This window comes from Euprymna scolopes, chromosome 5, assembly GCF_053919585.1.
Source record: "Euprymna scolopes isolate OS-2025 chromosome 5, ASM5391958v1, whole genome shotgun sequence".
In the NCBI taxonomy this organism is placed as follows: Eukaryota; Metazoa; Mollusca; class Cephalopoda; order Sepiida; family Sepiolidae; genus Euprymna; species Euprymna scolopes.
The window spans coordinates 97,588,637-97,608,636 of NC_136486.1; the positions used below are offsets into that span (position 1 = coordinate 97,588,637).

The window sequence follows — 20,000 nt, forward strand, 5'->3', positions numbered from 1 at the left end:
TCAAAGATGAGGAGGACCTGGGGGAACCAGTTGTGATGGCGACACAGACAGGCCAGATTGGCGCTCGGGAGATTCCGAATCAGAACCCTGCAAGCAATGGGAAATGTTTTCGCTGCGGCCGACGCGGACATTTTGCAAGGAATTGCACCAACAGGGGGCGTGTGCGCTGTTTTAAGTGTGGCGGTTTGGGGCATCTAGCCCAAAACTGTGCGGGAAACGTATCAGGGGAGAGGACGTCAGCGCCGCCCTGCTCCCCGAGCAAAATTTGAACAAGGCGCAACCAGTAATAACCGTCTACGTAAACAGGATACCCTGCTTAGCACTTCTCGACTCAGGCTGTTCGCATACTATAGTGAGCACCAGGCTGTGTCCAAGTTGGACTAAGAGGAAGATCAAAGTCACCACGATAGGAGGCGAGACCCAGACATGCTGTGGAGCTGGAACTGTCAAGATCTACACGGACACCGGTGCAGCCACTAAGATCAATGTGCTCGTGACCCAAGGAAATCTCCTGGGGTTTGACCTGTTGCTCGGATACGATGCCATCAAGGCGCTGGGGGGAGTCGCAATTCATCGGGATGGAAAGGTGCGATTCTTAGAGGCCCCAGTGTGTGCAGCGCTCCATATCGATCGGCCGGATTTTACAGTGGACTACGACTCGCGCAAGAGGGCCTGGATTGCATCTTGGAAGTGGACCGAGGGAATGGCACCGACTAAACTCAAGAATGGGGTTGCAGAGTACCCTATACCCAGTGAGGCCCGAGCAGAATATGAAAGGGAACTAAAGGCGTGGATCCAAGATGGCTGGTTAATCCCCTACCCTGAGGACAAGCTTGGGCCTCCGAAGGGTCTAATACCCTTGATGGCAGTAGTCCAGCATAACAAGTCGAAAGTACGGCCCGTGCTGGACTATAGGGAGCTTAACAAGCATATTGAAGCCTACACTGCCGATGCTGACGTATGCGCCAGTAAGTTGAGGGAATGGCGTCAGAAAGGCACTAATGTCTCAATATTGGATTTACGAAAAGCCTATTTACAGGTGCGAGTTGATGAGACGTTGTGGCCGTTCCAGACAGTTTGGTTCCAGGGGCAGAGGTACTGCCTTACACGCCTTGGCTTCGGCCTAAATGTGGCACCACAGATCATGAAGACTATTGTCAACACAGTATTGTCCCAAGAAAAGCCCATGAGGGACTCAACGTCAGCTTACATTGATGACGTATACGTCAATGAAGATGTACAGTCTGCGTCGTGTGTCAAAGAAAAGTTGGCTCAGTTTGGTCTGGAATGCAAGAATCCCGAACGTTTAAGGGAAGGAGCACGTGTATTGGGATTGGATGTTTATGAAGAGGATGGCACCCTACAATGGAGGCGTGGCAGTGAAATTCCAAGCATCCCCAACCTCGTTACAAGGCGGACCGTTTTTTCTTGGTGTGGAAAACTTGTTGGTCACTTACCAGTCTGTGGCTGGCTCCGCGCAGCTGTTGGTGTGATTAAACGCAGAGCAAATTTAACAACCACGGGTTGGGATGACATATCCGATGATGTCCTACTAACTCTGATGATTAAGGAGACACTGGAGAGAGTGAACAAGAAGGACCCTGCCTGTGGGCGGTGGTGTGTTAACGGAGACAACGTAGGTGTGTGGGTTGATGCCAGTTCTTTGGCGTTGGGAGTATCGTTGGAGCAAGGAGGAAACGTGTTCGAGGATGCATGTTGGCTGCGGCCCGTAACAGATTCTCAGCATATCAACCTGGCAGAGCTGGACGCTGTTGTAAAGGGGGTAAATCTGGCCCTGCAATGGCAGTCTAAGAAGTTGACCTTGTACACAGATTCTCTCTGTGTCTACCACTGGGTGTCTGACACACTTTCAGGACGGACACGAATCCGTACCAAGGCAGCAAGCGAAATGTTAATACGGAGAAGGCTAGACACGCTAAAAAACCTGGTATCTGAGTATGGGCTATCACTGAGCGTCACTCTGGTGCCATCACATTGTAATCGTGCTGACCAACTGACCCGTGTACCTCACAAATGGTATGAAGCCGCGAAGATGGGAATGGAGATTACTGCTCGATCTTGTGCAGTTGCAATCGACCCATGTCATATACAAAAAATTCATGCACAGAGCGGACATCCGGGTATCAAGAGGACCCTTTATTTTGTGAGGCGTGCATACCCAGCAGTGACCAAGATGGATGTCAGACAGATCGTCAGAAATTGTGAGGCTTGCCAGTCTATTGATCCTGCACCAGAGCGATGGCAGAAGGGTCGCTTGGAAGTTGAGAGTGTGTGGCAGCGGCTGGCCATGGATATTACCCATTACAGTGGCAAGCCCTTTCTAACTCTCATTGATTGCGGGCCTACGAGATTTGCGGTGTGGCGGCAGATGACCAGACAGGATTCAGCAAATGTTGTTCGCCACCTATCATCCATTTTTTTTGAGCGAGGTGCGCCGGAAGAGCTCCTGACTGACAATGATGCAGCGTTTTGTAGCCAGCAAGTCCGGCAGTTGTTAGATGAGTGGGGCGTCCGTCTACGGTTGCGATGTGCGCATGTGCCATCAGGAAATGGCATTGCTGAAAGAAGCCATCGCAGCATCAAGAGAATTGCTGCCAGGAAGCGATGTACTATTGCGGAAGCAACATATTGGTACAACATTACGCCAAAGGACGGGACGTCCCCTTCAACCGCACCTGCGAATGCTATTTACACGTACCAAGTCGGAGTGAAGGGAATCAACACTACGCAGCCAACCGACAAGGGAACATATAACAGATATGAAGTGGGAGATCCAGTGTGGGTGCGGCCTCCAGGAAATCGGTGCACCGACAAGTTTAAGCGAGGACACATATCTGGAGTGATTAGCCAGCAGTCTGTTTTGGTCGATGGAACCCCACGACATGTGCGAGATCTTCGCCCAGCTACCGAGGTGCGTCATACAACTACAGAAGAAAGCAGTGAAGCGTCTAGCGATGAGCTGCCGATGCACGGATTCAGTGAGCCCCTTCCAGAGACTGATAGCGATACTTCATCTGATGAGGCGGAACCAGATCCAGAGCCCGAATCTGAAACAGTGAATGTACCTCTTCGCAGAAGCACACGCACTAAAAGGCCACCCCCCCAGTGCTCTCTATGTGATCATCAGATCAGGGGGGAGTGTAACGTGCATCCAGGAGATAAGCGCCCGCGTGTTTGCGTGTTGTGTGGGTACGTGGGAGAGACGGATGAGGGGAAAAAGACTTACCTCGAGACCAGCTCAGCGTTACCGACCAAAAATAGAAAAGAGGGACCAAGATGGCGACCGCCGTCTTTTGTAAAGTATGATGTCTCGCAAAGTCACACGAATTCTCGGAATATGCAAATTTAGCCGACCTAGAACGACGATAAAAGCGGGTGAGGGGAAAGACGTGGGGGAGTGACGATTGAGTTGGCTGGGGAATCGTGTGGCTGTTGCTTCTTGTGCCGTGTTGAGGATATCTTACCGTGTTAAAGAGAGAGTCGGGCGCCATCTTGAATTTTTCCCTACATTTTTTTCTTACAGTAATTTCTCACTTTTACATATATATATATATATATGCGTCAATCGCTTTATTGCAGATTAGTAAAATATCGATATTTCACTAAATATTCGTCACAACAAAATGAAAATTATATCATCAAACGACTGCTTTAAGGTTATTTATTTTCCAAAAGGTTATTCAAATTCATGCGATATTCACGAAGTTGTGACATTTTATTTTTTTATCGTGGAATTTCCAGTGTACATCGCTTTATTGCAGGTCTCTTAAAATATTGTTTTAGGGTAAAAATACGATGTCTTATTATGCGAATTTTGCTTTGTTATTATATTTTTCTGTCAAAGAATAATGAGAAAAAACACTAGCTAAACCTCAAATAAATGATTATTTATCGACATATCCACCATTTTTTGATAACTTAAAAAACCTTTTGTCCCACATAGAAGTCAATTATTTGAACTCAAAAAGGAGTTATAGCTCTAGCAATATCAACTATGTTCTCCATAAGGAATCCTTTGAAGTAAATTGCTCTCCTCCCTCATAAACTTCTCTTGTTGATATTGACCAGAGATATTCAATGAGGTTAAGGTCTTGAGAACACCATGGTCAGGTCATGAGAGTTTCTCCAAAGAAGCCCATAGATTCAATGAAGGCTGCAGTGGGCCTAACAGAATGGGATGGTCTATTGCCATGCATAAAAATCATTTGAAAGCGACGTGACAATGGTAGGTCATCTAGCCATGGTGACAAATGTTTATCCAAAAAGAGCGTGTACCCATTGTTGGTAAGTTTTACACCCTCTGGAACTCAAAATGGTCCAGCCAACTTATACCTAATGATTCCCGCCCAAAACATGATGACTCCACCTCGTCGTTGGCGATGAACTCTGTAACGGGTCGGAGTTCCGTTTGAGTTTCAAACTTTGGCACATCCATCCGAACCGTAAGAGTAGCACGGGTCTCATCTGCAAATAGGACACATTGGAAATCCATTTTCATGTAATTCTGTGCCCAAGCCTTTCGTTTTTCCCTATGCTGTTTGCTCAAAGGAGGCCTTGGAATAGTTTTGGAATAGTTTTGATGTTTCTTGCTATCTCATTCAAAACATTACATCAGGACTGTCTGGGTCTTGGTGCGATTTCAGCTCTTGCAAAAAATGGAAGCATTGGTGCTGTTTGGGTTTCGATTGACTTCCCTACGAATTTTCCAAATATCACGATGTGAAAGGTTTCTCCTGGTGCCGTTATCCTTTCTAGATTTGGTGTTCGGGTCGTTCACGCATGAAGCCAAAGTTCTTGGATCCCATTTCCAGCTTCATAGCTAAATCTTTGATGGACAATCCTTCTGCGAATCAAGCAACAATCCTTTCCTTTTTGATAACCGTTAATCCCCCCCCTTTTTTGACATTTTAAAAGACCTGTAATAAAGCGATGGACAGTATAAATTACTTGATAATAAATAAAATGTCATATCTTCGTGAATATCGCATGGATTTGAATAAAATTTTGGGGAATAACATATCTTGAAAAAGTCATTTGATGATACAATTTTTATTTTTATTTTTGTGCGACGTATATTTAGTGAAACATTGATATTTTACTAATCTGCACTAAAGCGATTGACACAGTTTATATATATATATATATATATATATATATATATATATATATATATATATATATATATATATAATTAAAGCGAGTTTATCTTACCACGATTAGATCGTCGGAAGTGTATTCATACCATATGCGTATATACACATATGTGTGTGTGTATACTTATGCATACATATGAAATCTTATTTATGAATATTATATAAATATATACATATCTATATTTAATCTCATATATTTTATAAATATCTATTTATATTTAATTTTATATAGTATATATATATTTAACCTTATTATATATAACCTCATATATATATATTTAATCCTATTTAAAAGTATATATATTTAATTTATAATTCAAGTATATATATATATTCATTTTTATTTATAATTTACATATAAGCATATATAATTTTACTCTTATATTAAAAAACCAATGTACCCCTCATACTCTGCACATCTGATAATTAAACTCTACATATGTAGTCATAGTACGTCGCCTTCTAATACACTATTTCTGTTTCAATTAATAAATTGCATGTTATTTGGTTTGTTCCTTTATTTTTTGTATAATTTTTTTTCAATGTATAAGCAAGTGTTTTACATTTATTAAGAAAGAAATGTATGTGTGTAATATTTCATTGTCCAATTACTTTAATTTCTTAATTGTAGATGTACGTATATGACATCGATGTTTTTTGTTGTTGTTTTTTTTCATTGTATTATTGAATTCTCTTTTGAAAAAGCATACAAGTTAAATATTTGTATGGCCGTCCCTTTTCCCACAACTTAAATTTGACAGCTTTTTATCGTTTTAATTTTCATTTGTCAACCTTTGGTAGCAATTAATGCAACAGCCACTAATTGAACATGAATCTATGCAATAGTTACCAATGGTAACGAGAGATGGGGTGGGGTTAGAGAATTTTTAGATATGCAGCTTCAATGTTCTTGGTTCCATCCTTCTTGTTTATGAATGGGAAGCAAGTAATATAATAGAAACTGGTGGATTAACAATCAATGCAATAACAATCAGTTAGATAGCAATCTATGCAATAATCAATAGAATAGCAATCACTTAATGGCAATAGTTGAATAGAAAGCAACACATAACAATAGTCGAATAGCAATCAATGCAATAGAAATCAATTTAATAGCAATCAATTCAATAAACATCAACGGAATAACAACCATGCAATAGCAATCAATTGAATTCCAATCAATGCATAGCAATCAGTTGAATTCCAATCAATACAATAGCAATCAGTTGAATAGCAATCAATACAGTAACAACCAATGAAATAGCAATCAATCAATAGCAATAAGTTGAATAGAAACGGAATAGCAATTGAGAGTTGGCAACCAATTAGATATGAATTAATATAGTAGCTATCAATGGAATAGCAAGCAATGTCACCTCAATCAATGCAATTGCAACCAAAAGAATAGATACCAATGCAAATGAAACTCAATGGAATAGCAATCTATGCCAACGTAAAGTCTACCTAATTTGAGCTTTAGTCTGACGAAATGAAAGGATTTAAAATAGTTACTAGAATAAATAGGAACAGGTTTTGGGCCCGTTAGCGCATCTCTATAATAACGGAACCGGTCTGCTAGGCTTACGTTTAGAATAGCATTTGTTGCAGGTCAGGTCACGTTTGGACTTTGAATAGCATTCTTTAATTACATGCACTCATCTCTAGGAAGATAGTCGATCCATCAATGATTAAGTTACGCTTACGTCTGGAATAGCATCATTTATCACGTATGAATTTATGATAAAACTCTTAGATGCGTCTATGTATATCCATAAGGGTATCACTTCGTTGGTCTGTTACTTTTAAGTTTGCAATAGCCGATCCATCAAGTGTTAAGATGTACACGTTTAATCATAGTATTTATACTGCGTTTTGTTTTATTTTTTTAACATCCTTTCAGGAACAATGACGTTGGAATGAAAAGAAGTGAATCATTGACCAGTCAATTTAGAGTAAGTAGATTATTATTATTATTATTATTATTATTATTATTATTATTATTATTATTATTATTATTATTATTATTATTATTATTACTACTACTATTATTATTATTATTATTATTATTATTATTATTATTATTATTATTATTATTATTATCATCATCATCATCGGCGGCGGCGGCGGCGGCTCAAAAGGAGCTTTCACACAGGTCATCAAAGATCTCGTTGAATACAGCCTGTGGTGTCCCTAAATTTTCCAGTACTCTCCACCTCTTTCGATAACATTTGCAAATAAATTTGCATTATCGCAACAGCTGCTTGCCGTTGATTACTCGTTGGCAGCGGCCATTGGTCTTTACTGGAATTTGAGAGGCAATAAGCCTCCCCAAGTTCGCAATTCTTTTCATGCTTGTCCAGCAGAAGTTTGGTCAGTGCTCTCTCCTTGGTCTTTCCATCCTCCTTGACCCTTCTCGGCTATTTGGCACCACTCTTTTGGGGGAGAGGATCCATGATGAGACAATGCAGAGATGCGATAGCAGATTTTTAGATATGCAGCTTCAATGTTCTTGTTTTCATGTAACCCTTCATCTTGGGCCTTTGCAGCAGATGAGTATTAGTCTTCGCATTCAAGGGTTTTACTTAATATTTCAGCTGTTTTCATTATTGTTATTCGCTGTATCTTTCCAGCCATTCCTCTGTATTATTATTATTATTATTATTATTATTATTATCATTATTATTATTATTATCATTATTATTATTATTTATTTATTTATTTATTGCGATGGGGAGAGTCTCATCAGCATTTCCCGGCACCTCAGCTAAACCGTTCTATAGTGATTGCTTACTGGCAATAACCAGTGATGTTCTTGGAGTATGAGTGACAAAGTGTTTGCTCAGATTTCCAACACTCTCCATATCGTTTCGATAACCAATGTAAATCACTTAGCATTACCGCAACAGCCGTTTACCATTGATTTCTCAATAACGACAAACGTTATTTTTTTTTTTAGTTTTGACATTAAAATCTGAGTGGCATGAACCCGTTTTAAGGTTTTAATAATATTCGCGCTTTTTAACGTAAAGGTCTGGTCGGTGCTTTTCCTTTTATTATTTTTTTTATTTACTCACTTCTTTTACTCAAATAAGAAATATACTATACTGATTGCGCCCACTCCACAATCAAAAGAAGAGAGTTGCATCAGTACTGGTTGGTTCAACGAAAATAGTCATGGATGACATGTGACAACACAAATATTTAAGGGGGTTGTGCCCGTGTAGATACTGATTAGAAAATTACGTAGTGTATTGATTTTTTTTATTAGATTTCTCCTCCTATTTTTACTTGCCCGATTTATTAAAGACCGAGGACATCGTACTAGGAATATTGCTCAAGTATTTATTCCTTTATTATTTTTTTTTTTGTATATATTTTTACAATAGAAATCGCTCCGGACTAAGCATGAAGCCATTTGATGTGAGGAGCTTAATAAAAGAAAAATATAACTTCAAGGTCAAAAATTAACCAACGTTAAGGCCTGGAAATGAACATCAACTTCAGCCTTCATTCCCCTGAAAATAGACAGGCTAGCTAAAAAGTAAGCCCTTCAAGAAACAAGTACGGGAGAAAGAGGTTACAAGGCTAACTGGCGTAAAATGTGTACCTTTTATTTTTGTATTGATGCAATGCATGTATTGGTCGATTTTTAATTCTTTTTTATTGTTGTTATTGCTTTATAGACTTCCCTGCGTCAATTACAAACCAAACTGAACCAGTCGAATCTGATGTTTGTGCGGTAAGTTGATAATCACTATTTAATAATGACCATTTACGATTTTTTTTATTGATCATTCTTAATAACTTTCATTTAATTGTGATTATCATATCAATCATTTATACAATAGTAATAATTTTTCAATAAGTTATTATTTTAAGACAATCATTTCCGATTTGTTAATAGTTATCCTTTTTAATAGCGGCCATTTAATTATGATTATAAGCGATATAGATAGCGATCATTTTATAATAGTGATAAGTTCCGAGTTTTTAATAAGTGATCATTTTTAATAATTACAACTTCGTTGTAGTGATCATTTTAATAGTGATTATTTTTATAGTGATTATTTCCGAGTCATTTTTAAAAGTGATCATTTTTTAATACTGATCATAATAGTAGGCATTTAATGATGATAATCTTTTTTTTTTTAATTATGATCATTTGTGGTTTTAGTCGTAATCAATTTTCATGTTGATCATTTAATTGTAGTCATGAAAGTGATCATTTTAATAGTTATTTTAGTGCCTATTTAGATGTGATTATAATAAAGATTATTTTATAATACAAGAACCAAAGTTTGCCCAGTGTCCTTGTACAGGAAAAATATCCAGTAAATCGTTACTTTTTTGCTTTTTTTTTTTTTTTTTTGCATTATTTTTGCATTTCCATACATCAAACATGGATATAAATATCACTAAAACATCCGCTGGGTCATAAGTTCATTTTGGTACCATTGTACTTGCCTGGATGGGTTGTCGGTAGGCTGAGAAAAACCGTGTCATACACACACACACACACACACACACACACACACAGTAAATCGAACTTACTAAGGGAGATAATAAATTCCGGTGAATACCGGAAAAATATCCAGTAAATAAAACGTTGTTTAGTGAATCGTTATTTTTGGCAATTTTTTTTTTTTTTTTTTTTTTTTGCATTTCAATACACCAAACGTGTATATCACTAAAACATCCGCTGGGTTATAAGCTTCATTTCGGTACCTTACTTGTCCTGGGTGGATTGTCTATAGGCTGAAATACACCGCGTCTCACACACACACACACACACACACACACACACAGACATTAGGAAAATTTATAATATTGATAATTTATTAATAATGATCTTTTCCGATTTTTAATAGCGATCAATTTTTATTAGTGATTATTTTTAAGAAGGGATCATTTCCGATTTTTAAATAGGGATCATTTCCGAGTTTTAATAGGGGTCGATTTTATGTTGCTTTGCTTATTTCAGATGTTTGAAACCAAACTCCCACTTGAAGCCACACAAATTTGACAAAAGGTGGATCGGTGTCCAACTAAAGGCGTGCGGACTTGCGGAAGCGGCCAATATTCGAAGACATGGTTTCCCTGTACGAATAAGTTTCGCCGAATTTGCAAACAGGTACAGATCAATATATTCCTCCTATTTCGTCTCTCTCTCCCTCTCTCTCTCTCTCTCTCTCTCTCCCTAACTCTCACCCACACACATACACACACGCATACACACACACATACACACACGCGCGCATTCTGATTACTATAAAACTTGAGCGCCTACAAGAGAGAACTTTAATGCCTACTAGACACTATCCTGGAGTATCTAAGATCTCTCTGTACAGTGGTTTGTCAGAAAAATCTGGCATGAGAATACTTTTCCCTATACGTAAAACTTGACTAAATGTTCAAAATCTCATAGGATTCGGGCGCAAATAAGATCTCCTTAGTATGACTAAACAACACTGGCTTTTTACCTTCTCCATGTGATGCTACCTCAAGTAACAGCACAATGCTGGATACTCCACCAGAGAAGAGGAATTTTCGCTCTAGAATTCAGTAAGACCAAATGCCACAAGAAAGGTATAATATAACGTATTTAAGTGGTCAATTGGGGAGAGGAAAGTTATCTTCTCAACTTCTTTACTAACTCAATGTTTGAAATATAAAAGAATATTTTAATGGAATATTCGAATATCTATGTATCTCATATAGAGCTGTAATGTTAGCCTCAGGAAAGGGACTCCTTGATTTTTAAGAATTTCAACCAAAGTAAAATAAAACAACAAAAAAAAAACGAGGTTAATAATTCTTCTGCCTCAAATGATAACAGATACTCTTTAAAGTGCATCTTCACGATGAAGAGTCTATAATGAAGCAAAGGTTGCACAGTCTCTATCCACACTTTCTTTTTTATGAAAATCGCTCGAAACAAGGCACGAAGCCACTTGATGTAAAGAAAGATGATTATCGCAAAGATAGGAGATGCCTATTGACCTTAGTCTTAGAAAAGATCAAAGCGCTCGTAGAAGAAACACAGTGAGGATGAAGAGAGTTTCACAAACTTGCGATAATTGGAAAGAAGTTACTGGAATAGAAAGATGTACTATGATGAAATATTAAAACAACGAATTGATGGAGACATCTAGACTAACGAGTAAAACGAGCTGGAACAAAGGAAGCAGAAAATAGATCGGATAATTCTGAGGAGCACATGGCATAATAGTATTTGTGGGAAAAAGACTAAGACTAGCAACATCACGTCTGTGAGAGCGTGGTTGCATACGTAGTCTGATAGTAGATTTGTAGAGACAGAGAATAGCCTCACGTGTGAGAGAGTGTTTAGAGCGATAGACAGAAACGAGAAGGTCAAAAATGGATTTAATGTATTGCGGTAACAAGTTGTGATATTTAGAATAATTGATCGATAGATTTGTCGAATCTACTAATTTGGGAAGATTTTTTTCTTTTCCCAATGTTATATCACAGAAATTTACAAAACTTCATAATTTACGGCACTTTTTTAGACTCAAATAGTCATCTCCCCAAGTATAGACTAGTCTCAACGTTGCTTAGCTGACAATGTCGTGAAAAAGTGTGTCTCGTTATTTTTTCGAAGTTCGACGAATTTTAGAATGAACGCTCATATAGGTGTAAAAATCCGTGAAAATATTTTATACGATATGAAGAGGTAAAGGCTAGAATAGACTTATTTGTATTTGTCACATAAGGGGCTGGTGCATTTACCGCTAGTCTCTCCCTCTTAGACGGTGTCCAAAAAGGAGTCTCAAATCTAATAACTACCACACTATCTGCCAAGCTCCAACCTCTGTCCCATCGCCGCAGTGTTGCATCCCTCTGTCTGTTTTACAAGTACTTTAATGGTATATGCTACGATGAACCATACCCCCTCGACGTACATATTTCCGATGAACCCAACAAGCAGCAAAATTCCACCACTTCAGAATTGGGGTCCCTGTATGCTGAAAAGCCTTCTACTCTAATAGTTTGTTTGTTTGTTTGTTTGTTTTTATCTCGGGCTGCTAGACTTTGGAATTTCTTTCCCTGCTTCTCTAACTGTACTGACATGCAGAATGTAAAATGTAATGTGAATGGGAATCTTGCTGTTCGACTCCCCACAATCTCCTGTTATACATTATCCTAAATAGTAGTCGTCTTGTTTGGAGTGCAAAAGAGTAAGGTAATACACTGGCTCATCTTTACGTTGTCAGACGGAGATATGCAGTCTCGTGGCTGACGTACGTTGTTATTCTACTTTTACAAACACTTAATATGATTATGGGCGAAACCACTGCAGCACAAAGCGTTCACCATCTTGAGGTTTGAGTAATTCTTGAATCTAATTCTGAATGGCCCTCCGTTCGTTGTCAGGCAGAGGTATGCAGTTACACGACTGACTTACGTGCTAGTTCATTTTGTACTAAGTTTGGATGAGTCTGTTTTAATATCTACCATTCTTTTGTTTCAGATATAAAACGTTTATAAATGACACCAATCTCAGTGACTATGAAAAGTGTAAGCAGATAATTAAAGTTTCAGAACTCGAACGAGTTCACATCGGAGAAACAAAGGTAAGTTTGTTTATTACTGTTTTTGTCTGGGTATTTCTTCCCAATATTGCAGAGTGGAAAACCATGTGTGCACTCTGGAATGGAACAACGGAGCAGGGTCATGGAGATAGCGACGAACTGATTATTGACGAGTGTCATTTCAAGGTGTGATCTCGGTAGCTTATAGGAGTCAAGCAGTGACGTCATTTTTGTGACAGGATAAATTGATCCTTTCTCGAGTTAAAGACAGTTATCGGATGCGTGAAGTAATGGCTTGCCTCAAACCTCGGTTCGAATGGGAACCTCGTCATGACGTGATTTTAGAAATTCTGCCCCACCTCTCTCTCTCTCTCTCTCTCTCTCGCTCTCTCTCTCTCGCTCTCTCTCTCTCTCTCTCTCTCTCTCTCTCTCTCTCTCTCTCTCTCTCTCTCTCTTCGTTAAATATATATATGTGTCTCTCTTGGCCTTCTGTAATGTCAAGTAAATGCATACTTTTCTCATATGTATAAAACTACATTTTACATAAGACTTGTGTTTCTGTAATCCGTCAAGGGAAAAGACGATACGACAATGACCGTTTATTACATAACGATGATTTTGTTTATATGATAACTTAAATGTCAAAGGTAACCGCAGACAGAAGTTGAAGAAACCACGTGACTTCGGGCAAAAATTTCCTGTTTCTTTGTTGGTTAGGCTTCAGAGAAGAAAGACGAGCTCGGAATGCCGTCCCCAGCAGAAAGCAGACTCGCACAATGTAATTAGGTGCAGTTGGACTAGCGATACATCAATCCTTCTCCTCCCCCCCTCTCTCTCTCTCTCTCACACACACACACACACACACGCGTACGAAAGTAACATGTCTTTCTAGTGTTTTCTGTGACTGTTATTCTCATTGTAATAAAACTCTTTTATAAACATCGACGTCCGAGTGCGTTTATCCGAACACGAACAGAACCGTGATTCATGAAGACAACACAGCTGTATAATGGTTTATTCACACATTGATACGTGAAAATACAACATGTGTATATTGATATCATACGCTCGACATCACAATTAAAATAATTAAAAATAATTAAAAATACTACTAAAGTTTGTAGCAAAAATGAATAAATAAAAAGGGAAGGAAATAATAAAACTTATTTTCACTTCAACTTCTTCTTGTCTTGTTTTCAGTCTGCCTTCTATTCGATACCTTCCCCATTTTGAATTGCCTTCTATAAACTTCTACACTTTTATTTTCATTGTATTAGTATGAAGTTGATCTACCCTATTTTGTGAATATATGGATTCTTCCAGACACGATCTATACAGGAGATTACGACGAATTCTTAGCATAGCTTTAGGCAGTTCTTTTTTTTTACGGAATATACCCGGTGAACCAAGTGCAAGAGAGATTCAAACAATCGCACTTAAAGAGACGATCAAAATATTTTTTTAAAAAAAAAGATCTCTAAGTTGAAATATCTGAGTCAGCGGATGAATTTTTGGCATCCGGTAGGATACCCCATCCCCAGCTTTATAACGTTGTCCGGAAACTAACGCCTCGGTTGCAAAGCAGACGAATAGAAAAGAACTTGAACTCTTTTTTGTTTTTGTTTTTTGTTTGTTTTTTTGTTTTGTTTTTTGTTTTTTGTTTGTTTGTTTGTTTGTTTGTTTGTTTTGTACGACGACATTAATTTCCTCATTCTCTCGTTACCGCGCTCGGACGTGTGATCGTTTTCTCGAACGTCATCCACACCTCGAGCGTGATCTCTCCTTTTTTTATAGTTTTCTTTTTCCTTACTGAGACGGTATTTCGCATGCATTTGCATAGAGTCGTCTGTTACAGCTATAACAAACTGATGAGAATTAAAAAAAGAAAAAGAATAAGAAATAGATATACGCTCTTAAAATATACCACCGCATTGTCTTATTTATAATCAGTCCTCCAAGGCCACAACATTCATGTAAAAAGGTGTGTTAATTAATTAAAACTCTAATTGTTTCCTTTTTTTTTTTTTCTTCAGATCTTGCTGGGCTACCAGGAAAAGGAAAAATTAGATTTCAAATTACAGCCTCCGCGCGTAAGTTTGTTTTACATCTTATATTATTTCGCTGTTTCTATAGTTAGACAATTTTCAGAAGCATGTAAGGACCAAAAGCATTGTGGTTTGGAATACATGATTTATTATAATATACAATGTTCCTATTTACAATGCCTCCCCACGGGACAGAGTTAGACACCAGGGTCGTTTTTAATGTGGAGAAAAGGAACAAAAATAAAAATTGTCTCGGTCGTGAAGGATTTCTCCTCCACTGACAGAGAACAAGAAATTGAAGTGGAGCATCCACTTCAACAGTGCCTAATAGGTAAGTGGATCTATGCTGAAAGTATATTAGTGGCGATTAAAATATATATGAAATATATAAGATACACATAAGCGTCCATGTTTCACACACACACACACACACACACACACACACACATATATATATATATATATATATATATATATATATATAAGTCACTGCGTGTGAGTTCCTTCCTCCTAGCTTCCGAAACGGCTGAGCCTATATTTTGCAAATTTCACACAAAAGTAGTTTATATATCTGGCAGTGTTCTTAGATATGTTTTGTACAGAAATTAACCCGATTAGTATAAAAATCGAAAAAAAAATCCGATCTTAAAAATATGCTTTCTCACTTATAGATAAAAAAAAAGAAGATTTTTTACAGGGGAATACATAACACCGGCGCCAAGGGAAATAATCAGAGTTTCGAATTCAGCGGGTTTTCTGCTAGATCTGTAGATATCGTTTGCAATCTAGTGGGTAAAATTTTGATCTAGCGGCTAGCGTGTTTTTCGCCAACAAACCCGCAATTTATGATTAAAATGTAAAGAAAAGTGCTCGAAAGTATTTTAAAACATTAACTAAACTCATTCAGGTAGGTAGAAAAGTAACATTTATTACCTTTCGTAACAATTATTTATTAACTATTTATTTATTTTTTTCGCCAGTTTTTTTTTTTTAACCATTCTTAAACTCGCTATAAAATCGATTTTTCCAAGTACTTATTTTGGGGGGGGGGGGGCGATCCAGCCTATATAGATTAAAATACGATCTAAGCGTTCCCCTTAATTTAAAACTATGTATTCACTGGGTAAAAGTGTAGAAAAATTAACAGCAATGTTTTTTTAAAAAGCAACAACAGCAAAATAATTTATACCAAACGCAGTAGAATTTAATTCTCTACCGACATGTATACTTTTAACGTACTAAAACTGTTTTTTATTATCATTATTATTTCAAAATATGTTGTCCAAAGTGGTTTTTATTCATTCAATTGAAAAAAAATAAACAAATGGCCACTTGTCGCTTAACGGGGGGGGGGCTTAATTCCTGAAAAGTTGTAAACAAATGATTTATTTTACCACTTACCAGTTCACTCTCAAATTTAGAGTTAGTGGTAGTCATAAAGTTTGTATATAATTTTTCAAGAATGAAAACCCCCGACAGTTAAGCGATAAGAAACCAGTTATTTGCAGTAAAGCAACTAAAAGAAATGATTTTTTTTTTATTTAATTTCTTTCAAAATTCAAACGTAAACACAATTTCAGTACGAATAAAAATATTTGAATTTTACTGCGTTTGGTATATGGTATTTGTTAATATTTTTATTGTTTACAATATCTCGACTATTAACAATTCTACACTTTAACAAAGATCCAACATTCACGATTTTACTAAATTTTACTAATTTTTTCAACGTTTATTATTACAGTCAATTGTCAGCGTGAACCAACTTTTTAAGATGCAGCATATGTTAACACCTCAGCGAAGTTTATTGCGTTTATTGTTGAGCAAACATTAAAAACATAAACAAAATTTTGCTCATGTAGAAAATATTACTTGCTTTCCTACGATGGCAAATGTACTGAAAAACCCTCAAAAGAGGCATTCGGAATTGGGGCAACTTTTTTTAATCCTCAATCTTAAAAGATTTCCTCTTCACTGATCAAGGACAGAAAAGATAAAGTATAGTATCAGAGCAGATACTATACTTTAACGTTAATTTTTTTTGGAAAAGTAAAAAAAATAATACACATAAACCGAAAATAAAAAGATATTGTATTATTGGCAAATATTTAAGTCATATTTTTATCATTTTGAAAATATTCGTAACAGACAAAATATACTCGATTGTGAATAGTGGTGTCCAGGAAAACTGCCCAATTTAATGTAAAGTAATACCCTTATTTTCAAGGCTTTTTACCGGTTTAGGATTCAAGAATGTAAAGCATTTTTTTGGTATGGGAGATAAATTCTGCATGCTTTAATATTCATGGTGATTTAAGATGATTCAATGTGTTTATTTGTTTGCTTAATTTTGTTATTGCGTATTTTTTTTTGTTTTTGTTTTTTAGGATCTGTTGCATCCCCATTTCCCTCCATCCGTGAGATCGTCTTTCTCCAGCAATGACCGATATCAAGATGGAAGAAATATAGATCAAGTAGGTGGAAATTATGGGAGGAATTTGAATACGGATGTGCCTCAACATATACCAGAACCGGAAAATGACGAAATACCGGACGCCTTTGACTGCCCATTTTCTCACATGGATAAATCAAAAATACCGTAAGATTATGTTTTTGTATTTGTTATAGGGACATTTAAATTGTATAGCAAGCTGTTTGTTCACTTACCTTTAAATTTCTGTAAGATGTTTGTGCATATTACATTAAAATCTATGCACACAATGGGAAAACGGGAAGCTGGGGCGTGCAAAGGAAATCGGGCTAAAGACAGAAGCTATTACAGTAGAAAATCTTCCTGCATCTGGGAACCTTTAGCGTGAAGGAGTGTGATTTTTCTACCAGTCAGCTTAGTCGGGGGCAAATGTAATAAGTTTATCGGAGGACACTCCGTGGAAGTACTTGTAAAATAAGTCCAAGGATGCATAATTACGGCGATGGGACAGGGGCTGAAGCTTTGTAGACAGTGTATGTTTATTAGGTTCTTTAATTCTAGTGTCCATGCTCTCCGGGCAACGCCGGGTAACCATGCTAATAAAAAATAAATGAATGATAAAAAAGATCAAATCTTTCTTGGGGATCAATTGTATTTTCTACTTCTCAAAAATCGGTTTTCTTTATGGCTCTAAACATTTTCCCACACCTGAAACTATTCTATAAATCTCCAAATTTATTATCAGGCCATGTGTGGAATCTCTGCCCCAGCTGAGGGTTCTTGATAAAGTGCAGAAACGTACATGTAATTTTATTGGCTCCACCATATTTCTTGTTCACTGCGATCGCTTTTTCGCAGACGTGATGTTGCTAGTCTCAGTCTTCGTTTATAAATACTATTATGGGATATGTCCTGACTCGTTAGTCTAGTGGTCTTCATCAATTCGCTGCTTTCATAACTCATTGTAATACAGCCTCCTATTCCAGTAGCTTCTTTCCAAGAACTGCAGCTTTGTGGAACTCCTTTTTAGCTCCGTATTACATATTCTTTTTTTTTTTTTAGACCAATGTCAATAGGCATCTCTTGTCTTTGCGAAAATCATCTCCCGTTCTTGTTAACTCCATACATCAAGTGGCTCCACGCCTTGTCTCGGTCGATTTCCATAATCTTTGTTTTTGGGTGTTTTTTTGTTTTTTTTAATCTTGTATTCTTAATTTTTTATTGAAACCATCTCTTTTTTCAGAGCATACGATGCCTTTCGTGAAACGGAAAGAGATGTCGATGACGGCGGTAACTGGTACACCAAAGTTCTGAAAGTGATTCGCTTCTTTTTCTACATATTCACAATCTGTGGAATCATTGCTTGCGCAGTGGCACATCGACTCGGTTTACTGTTACTTTCTGGCGCCAACAATAGAGAAGAGGTATCATTTTTATCATATTTACATTAAAAAAATTTACAAGGTGATTGCTTCTTACAACAATAGCTTTTTCCCCCAGTGTCATTATTATTTAATTTTCTTGAATTTGCTATTGTATGTTTTCTATATTCTACACATAAATAGGGAACGCTCCCTTCAGATTACAGTTTCTTTTAGAGCGGAATTTTGTTTAGATATTCCAATAATTCTCTTTTACGTCCTAGATTCAAGGAATAATATTTTAACTAGAAATTCTGTAAATTCCATGGAATAAGAAATAGATTGAATCAAAAATTATATTTTGATAAAGCTGTTTTTTGGGGTTTTTTTTTGTTTTTTTTTCGGAGAGCGCAAAAATTACGTTTGGGAGCAGAAAAACGAATAACTCGCAGCAAATATGAGTTTATTAACATTTCTATGAAAATAATGCCCATTGTATTTTAAATATAGAATTGAATCAAATGAAATAAATTAATAAGTACTAATAGATACTTAGAAAGTAATATTGTGCTATATAGTTCAATACAAATAATAAAATTACATTGTAAAACAACAAACTTTAATTTATTCATTCAGTCCGGCACTTCTTGGCAATGTTTTTCTTTTTTGCCCTGTTTCTTTCATATGTTCCCTTTTTACGTAACGTTTCTTCTCTGCACAACGAAATTAATACGGGTCTCGTTCTCAACCCATTACAACAATGATCATACATTATTATAATGATATTCGAAAACGTGGCTACATCAAAGGGGGATCACTCTCATATTCTTGGTTGGTTCAAGGTTGCCAGCTTAGCCTTTTTACAACCAAATTTCGTTAATTTGAGCTTTTTTAACCTAATTTAGCTGTCAAAAATTGTATTCGGTCTTTTTCAAGGCGTAACGTACGAAAGGAACAAGCAGAATATTATATAAATTGAAAAGAATATGATAGATAGATAGATAGATAGATAGATAGATTAGCAGTGTAAACTTATATACCAATTTCTGGAATAATAGATAGCCAGAGACTATAAACAATGTTACATCTGACATGTTATTGGCTAGCGATCTTTTCTATTCGTTTTGGTTTCGGGTTACATTGTGCGAGCTCGCCAATTCGATCATATTGCTAGCCTTTTCTTCGGAGGGAGGGGCTGAGCCATCGTTCTGGGTAGTCCTAGACGGTCCACTCTCCCATGCTTTGCGTCTCGTCTTTCGGGTGGAGTAAGTTTACTGCTTACTCTCTGAGGTGCCCTGATCGAGGAATGCCGACGGGTGTCACCCAGGCAATTTTTAAAAGATCAGAGTTCTCCCCCTTTAGTGTCGATGGCTTGAATTCCTCCTATCCAGCTAATTTGCATATTCTTTTAAACATTAATTTTAATTAATTCCCTA

The 20,000-nt window shown here is 37.1% G+C and overlaps 1 protein-coding gene across 4 annotated transcripts in view; it reads left to right on the forward strand.

Annotated features, from left to right (window-relative positions):
• Window positions 1–20,000, forward strand: part of LOC145276930 (uncharacterized) — a 263,410-nt gene that overhangs the window by 199,751 nt on the left and 43,659 nt on the right. For all 4 annotated transcript variants that reach the window (XM_080128402.1, XM_080128406.1, XM_080128405.1 and 1 more), the window contains exons 15-21: window positions 7,075–7,126; window positions 8,858–8,913; window positions 10,156–10,305; window positions 12,667–12,769; window positions 14,761–14,817; window positions 17,160–17,371; window positions 18,447–18,627. In XM_080128402.1, coding sequence (XP_079984528.1) covers window positions 7,075–7,126; window positions 8,858–8,913; window positions 10,156–10,305; window positions 12,667–12,769; window positions 14,761–14,817; window positions 17,160–17,371; window positions 18,447–18,627 — 811 coding nt within the window. The remainder of the gene's footprint in view (window positions 1–7,074; window positions 7,127–8,857; window positions 8,914–10,155; window positions 10,306–12,666; window positions 12,770–14,760; window positions 14,818–17,159; window positions 17,372–18,446; window positions 18,628–20,000) is intronic.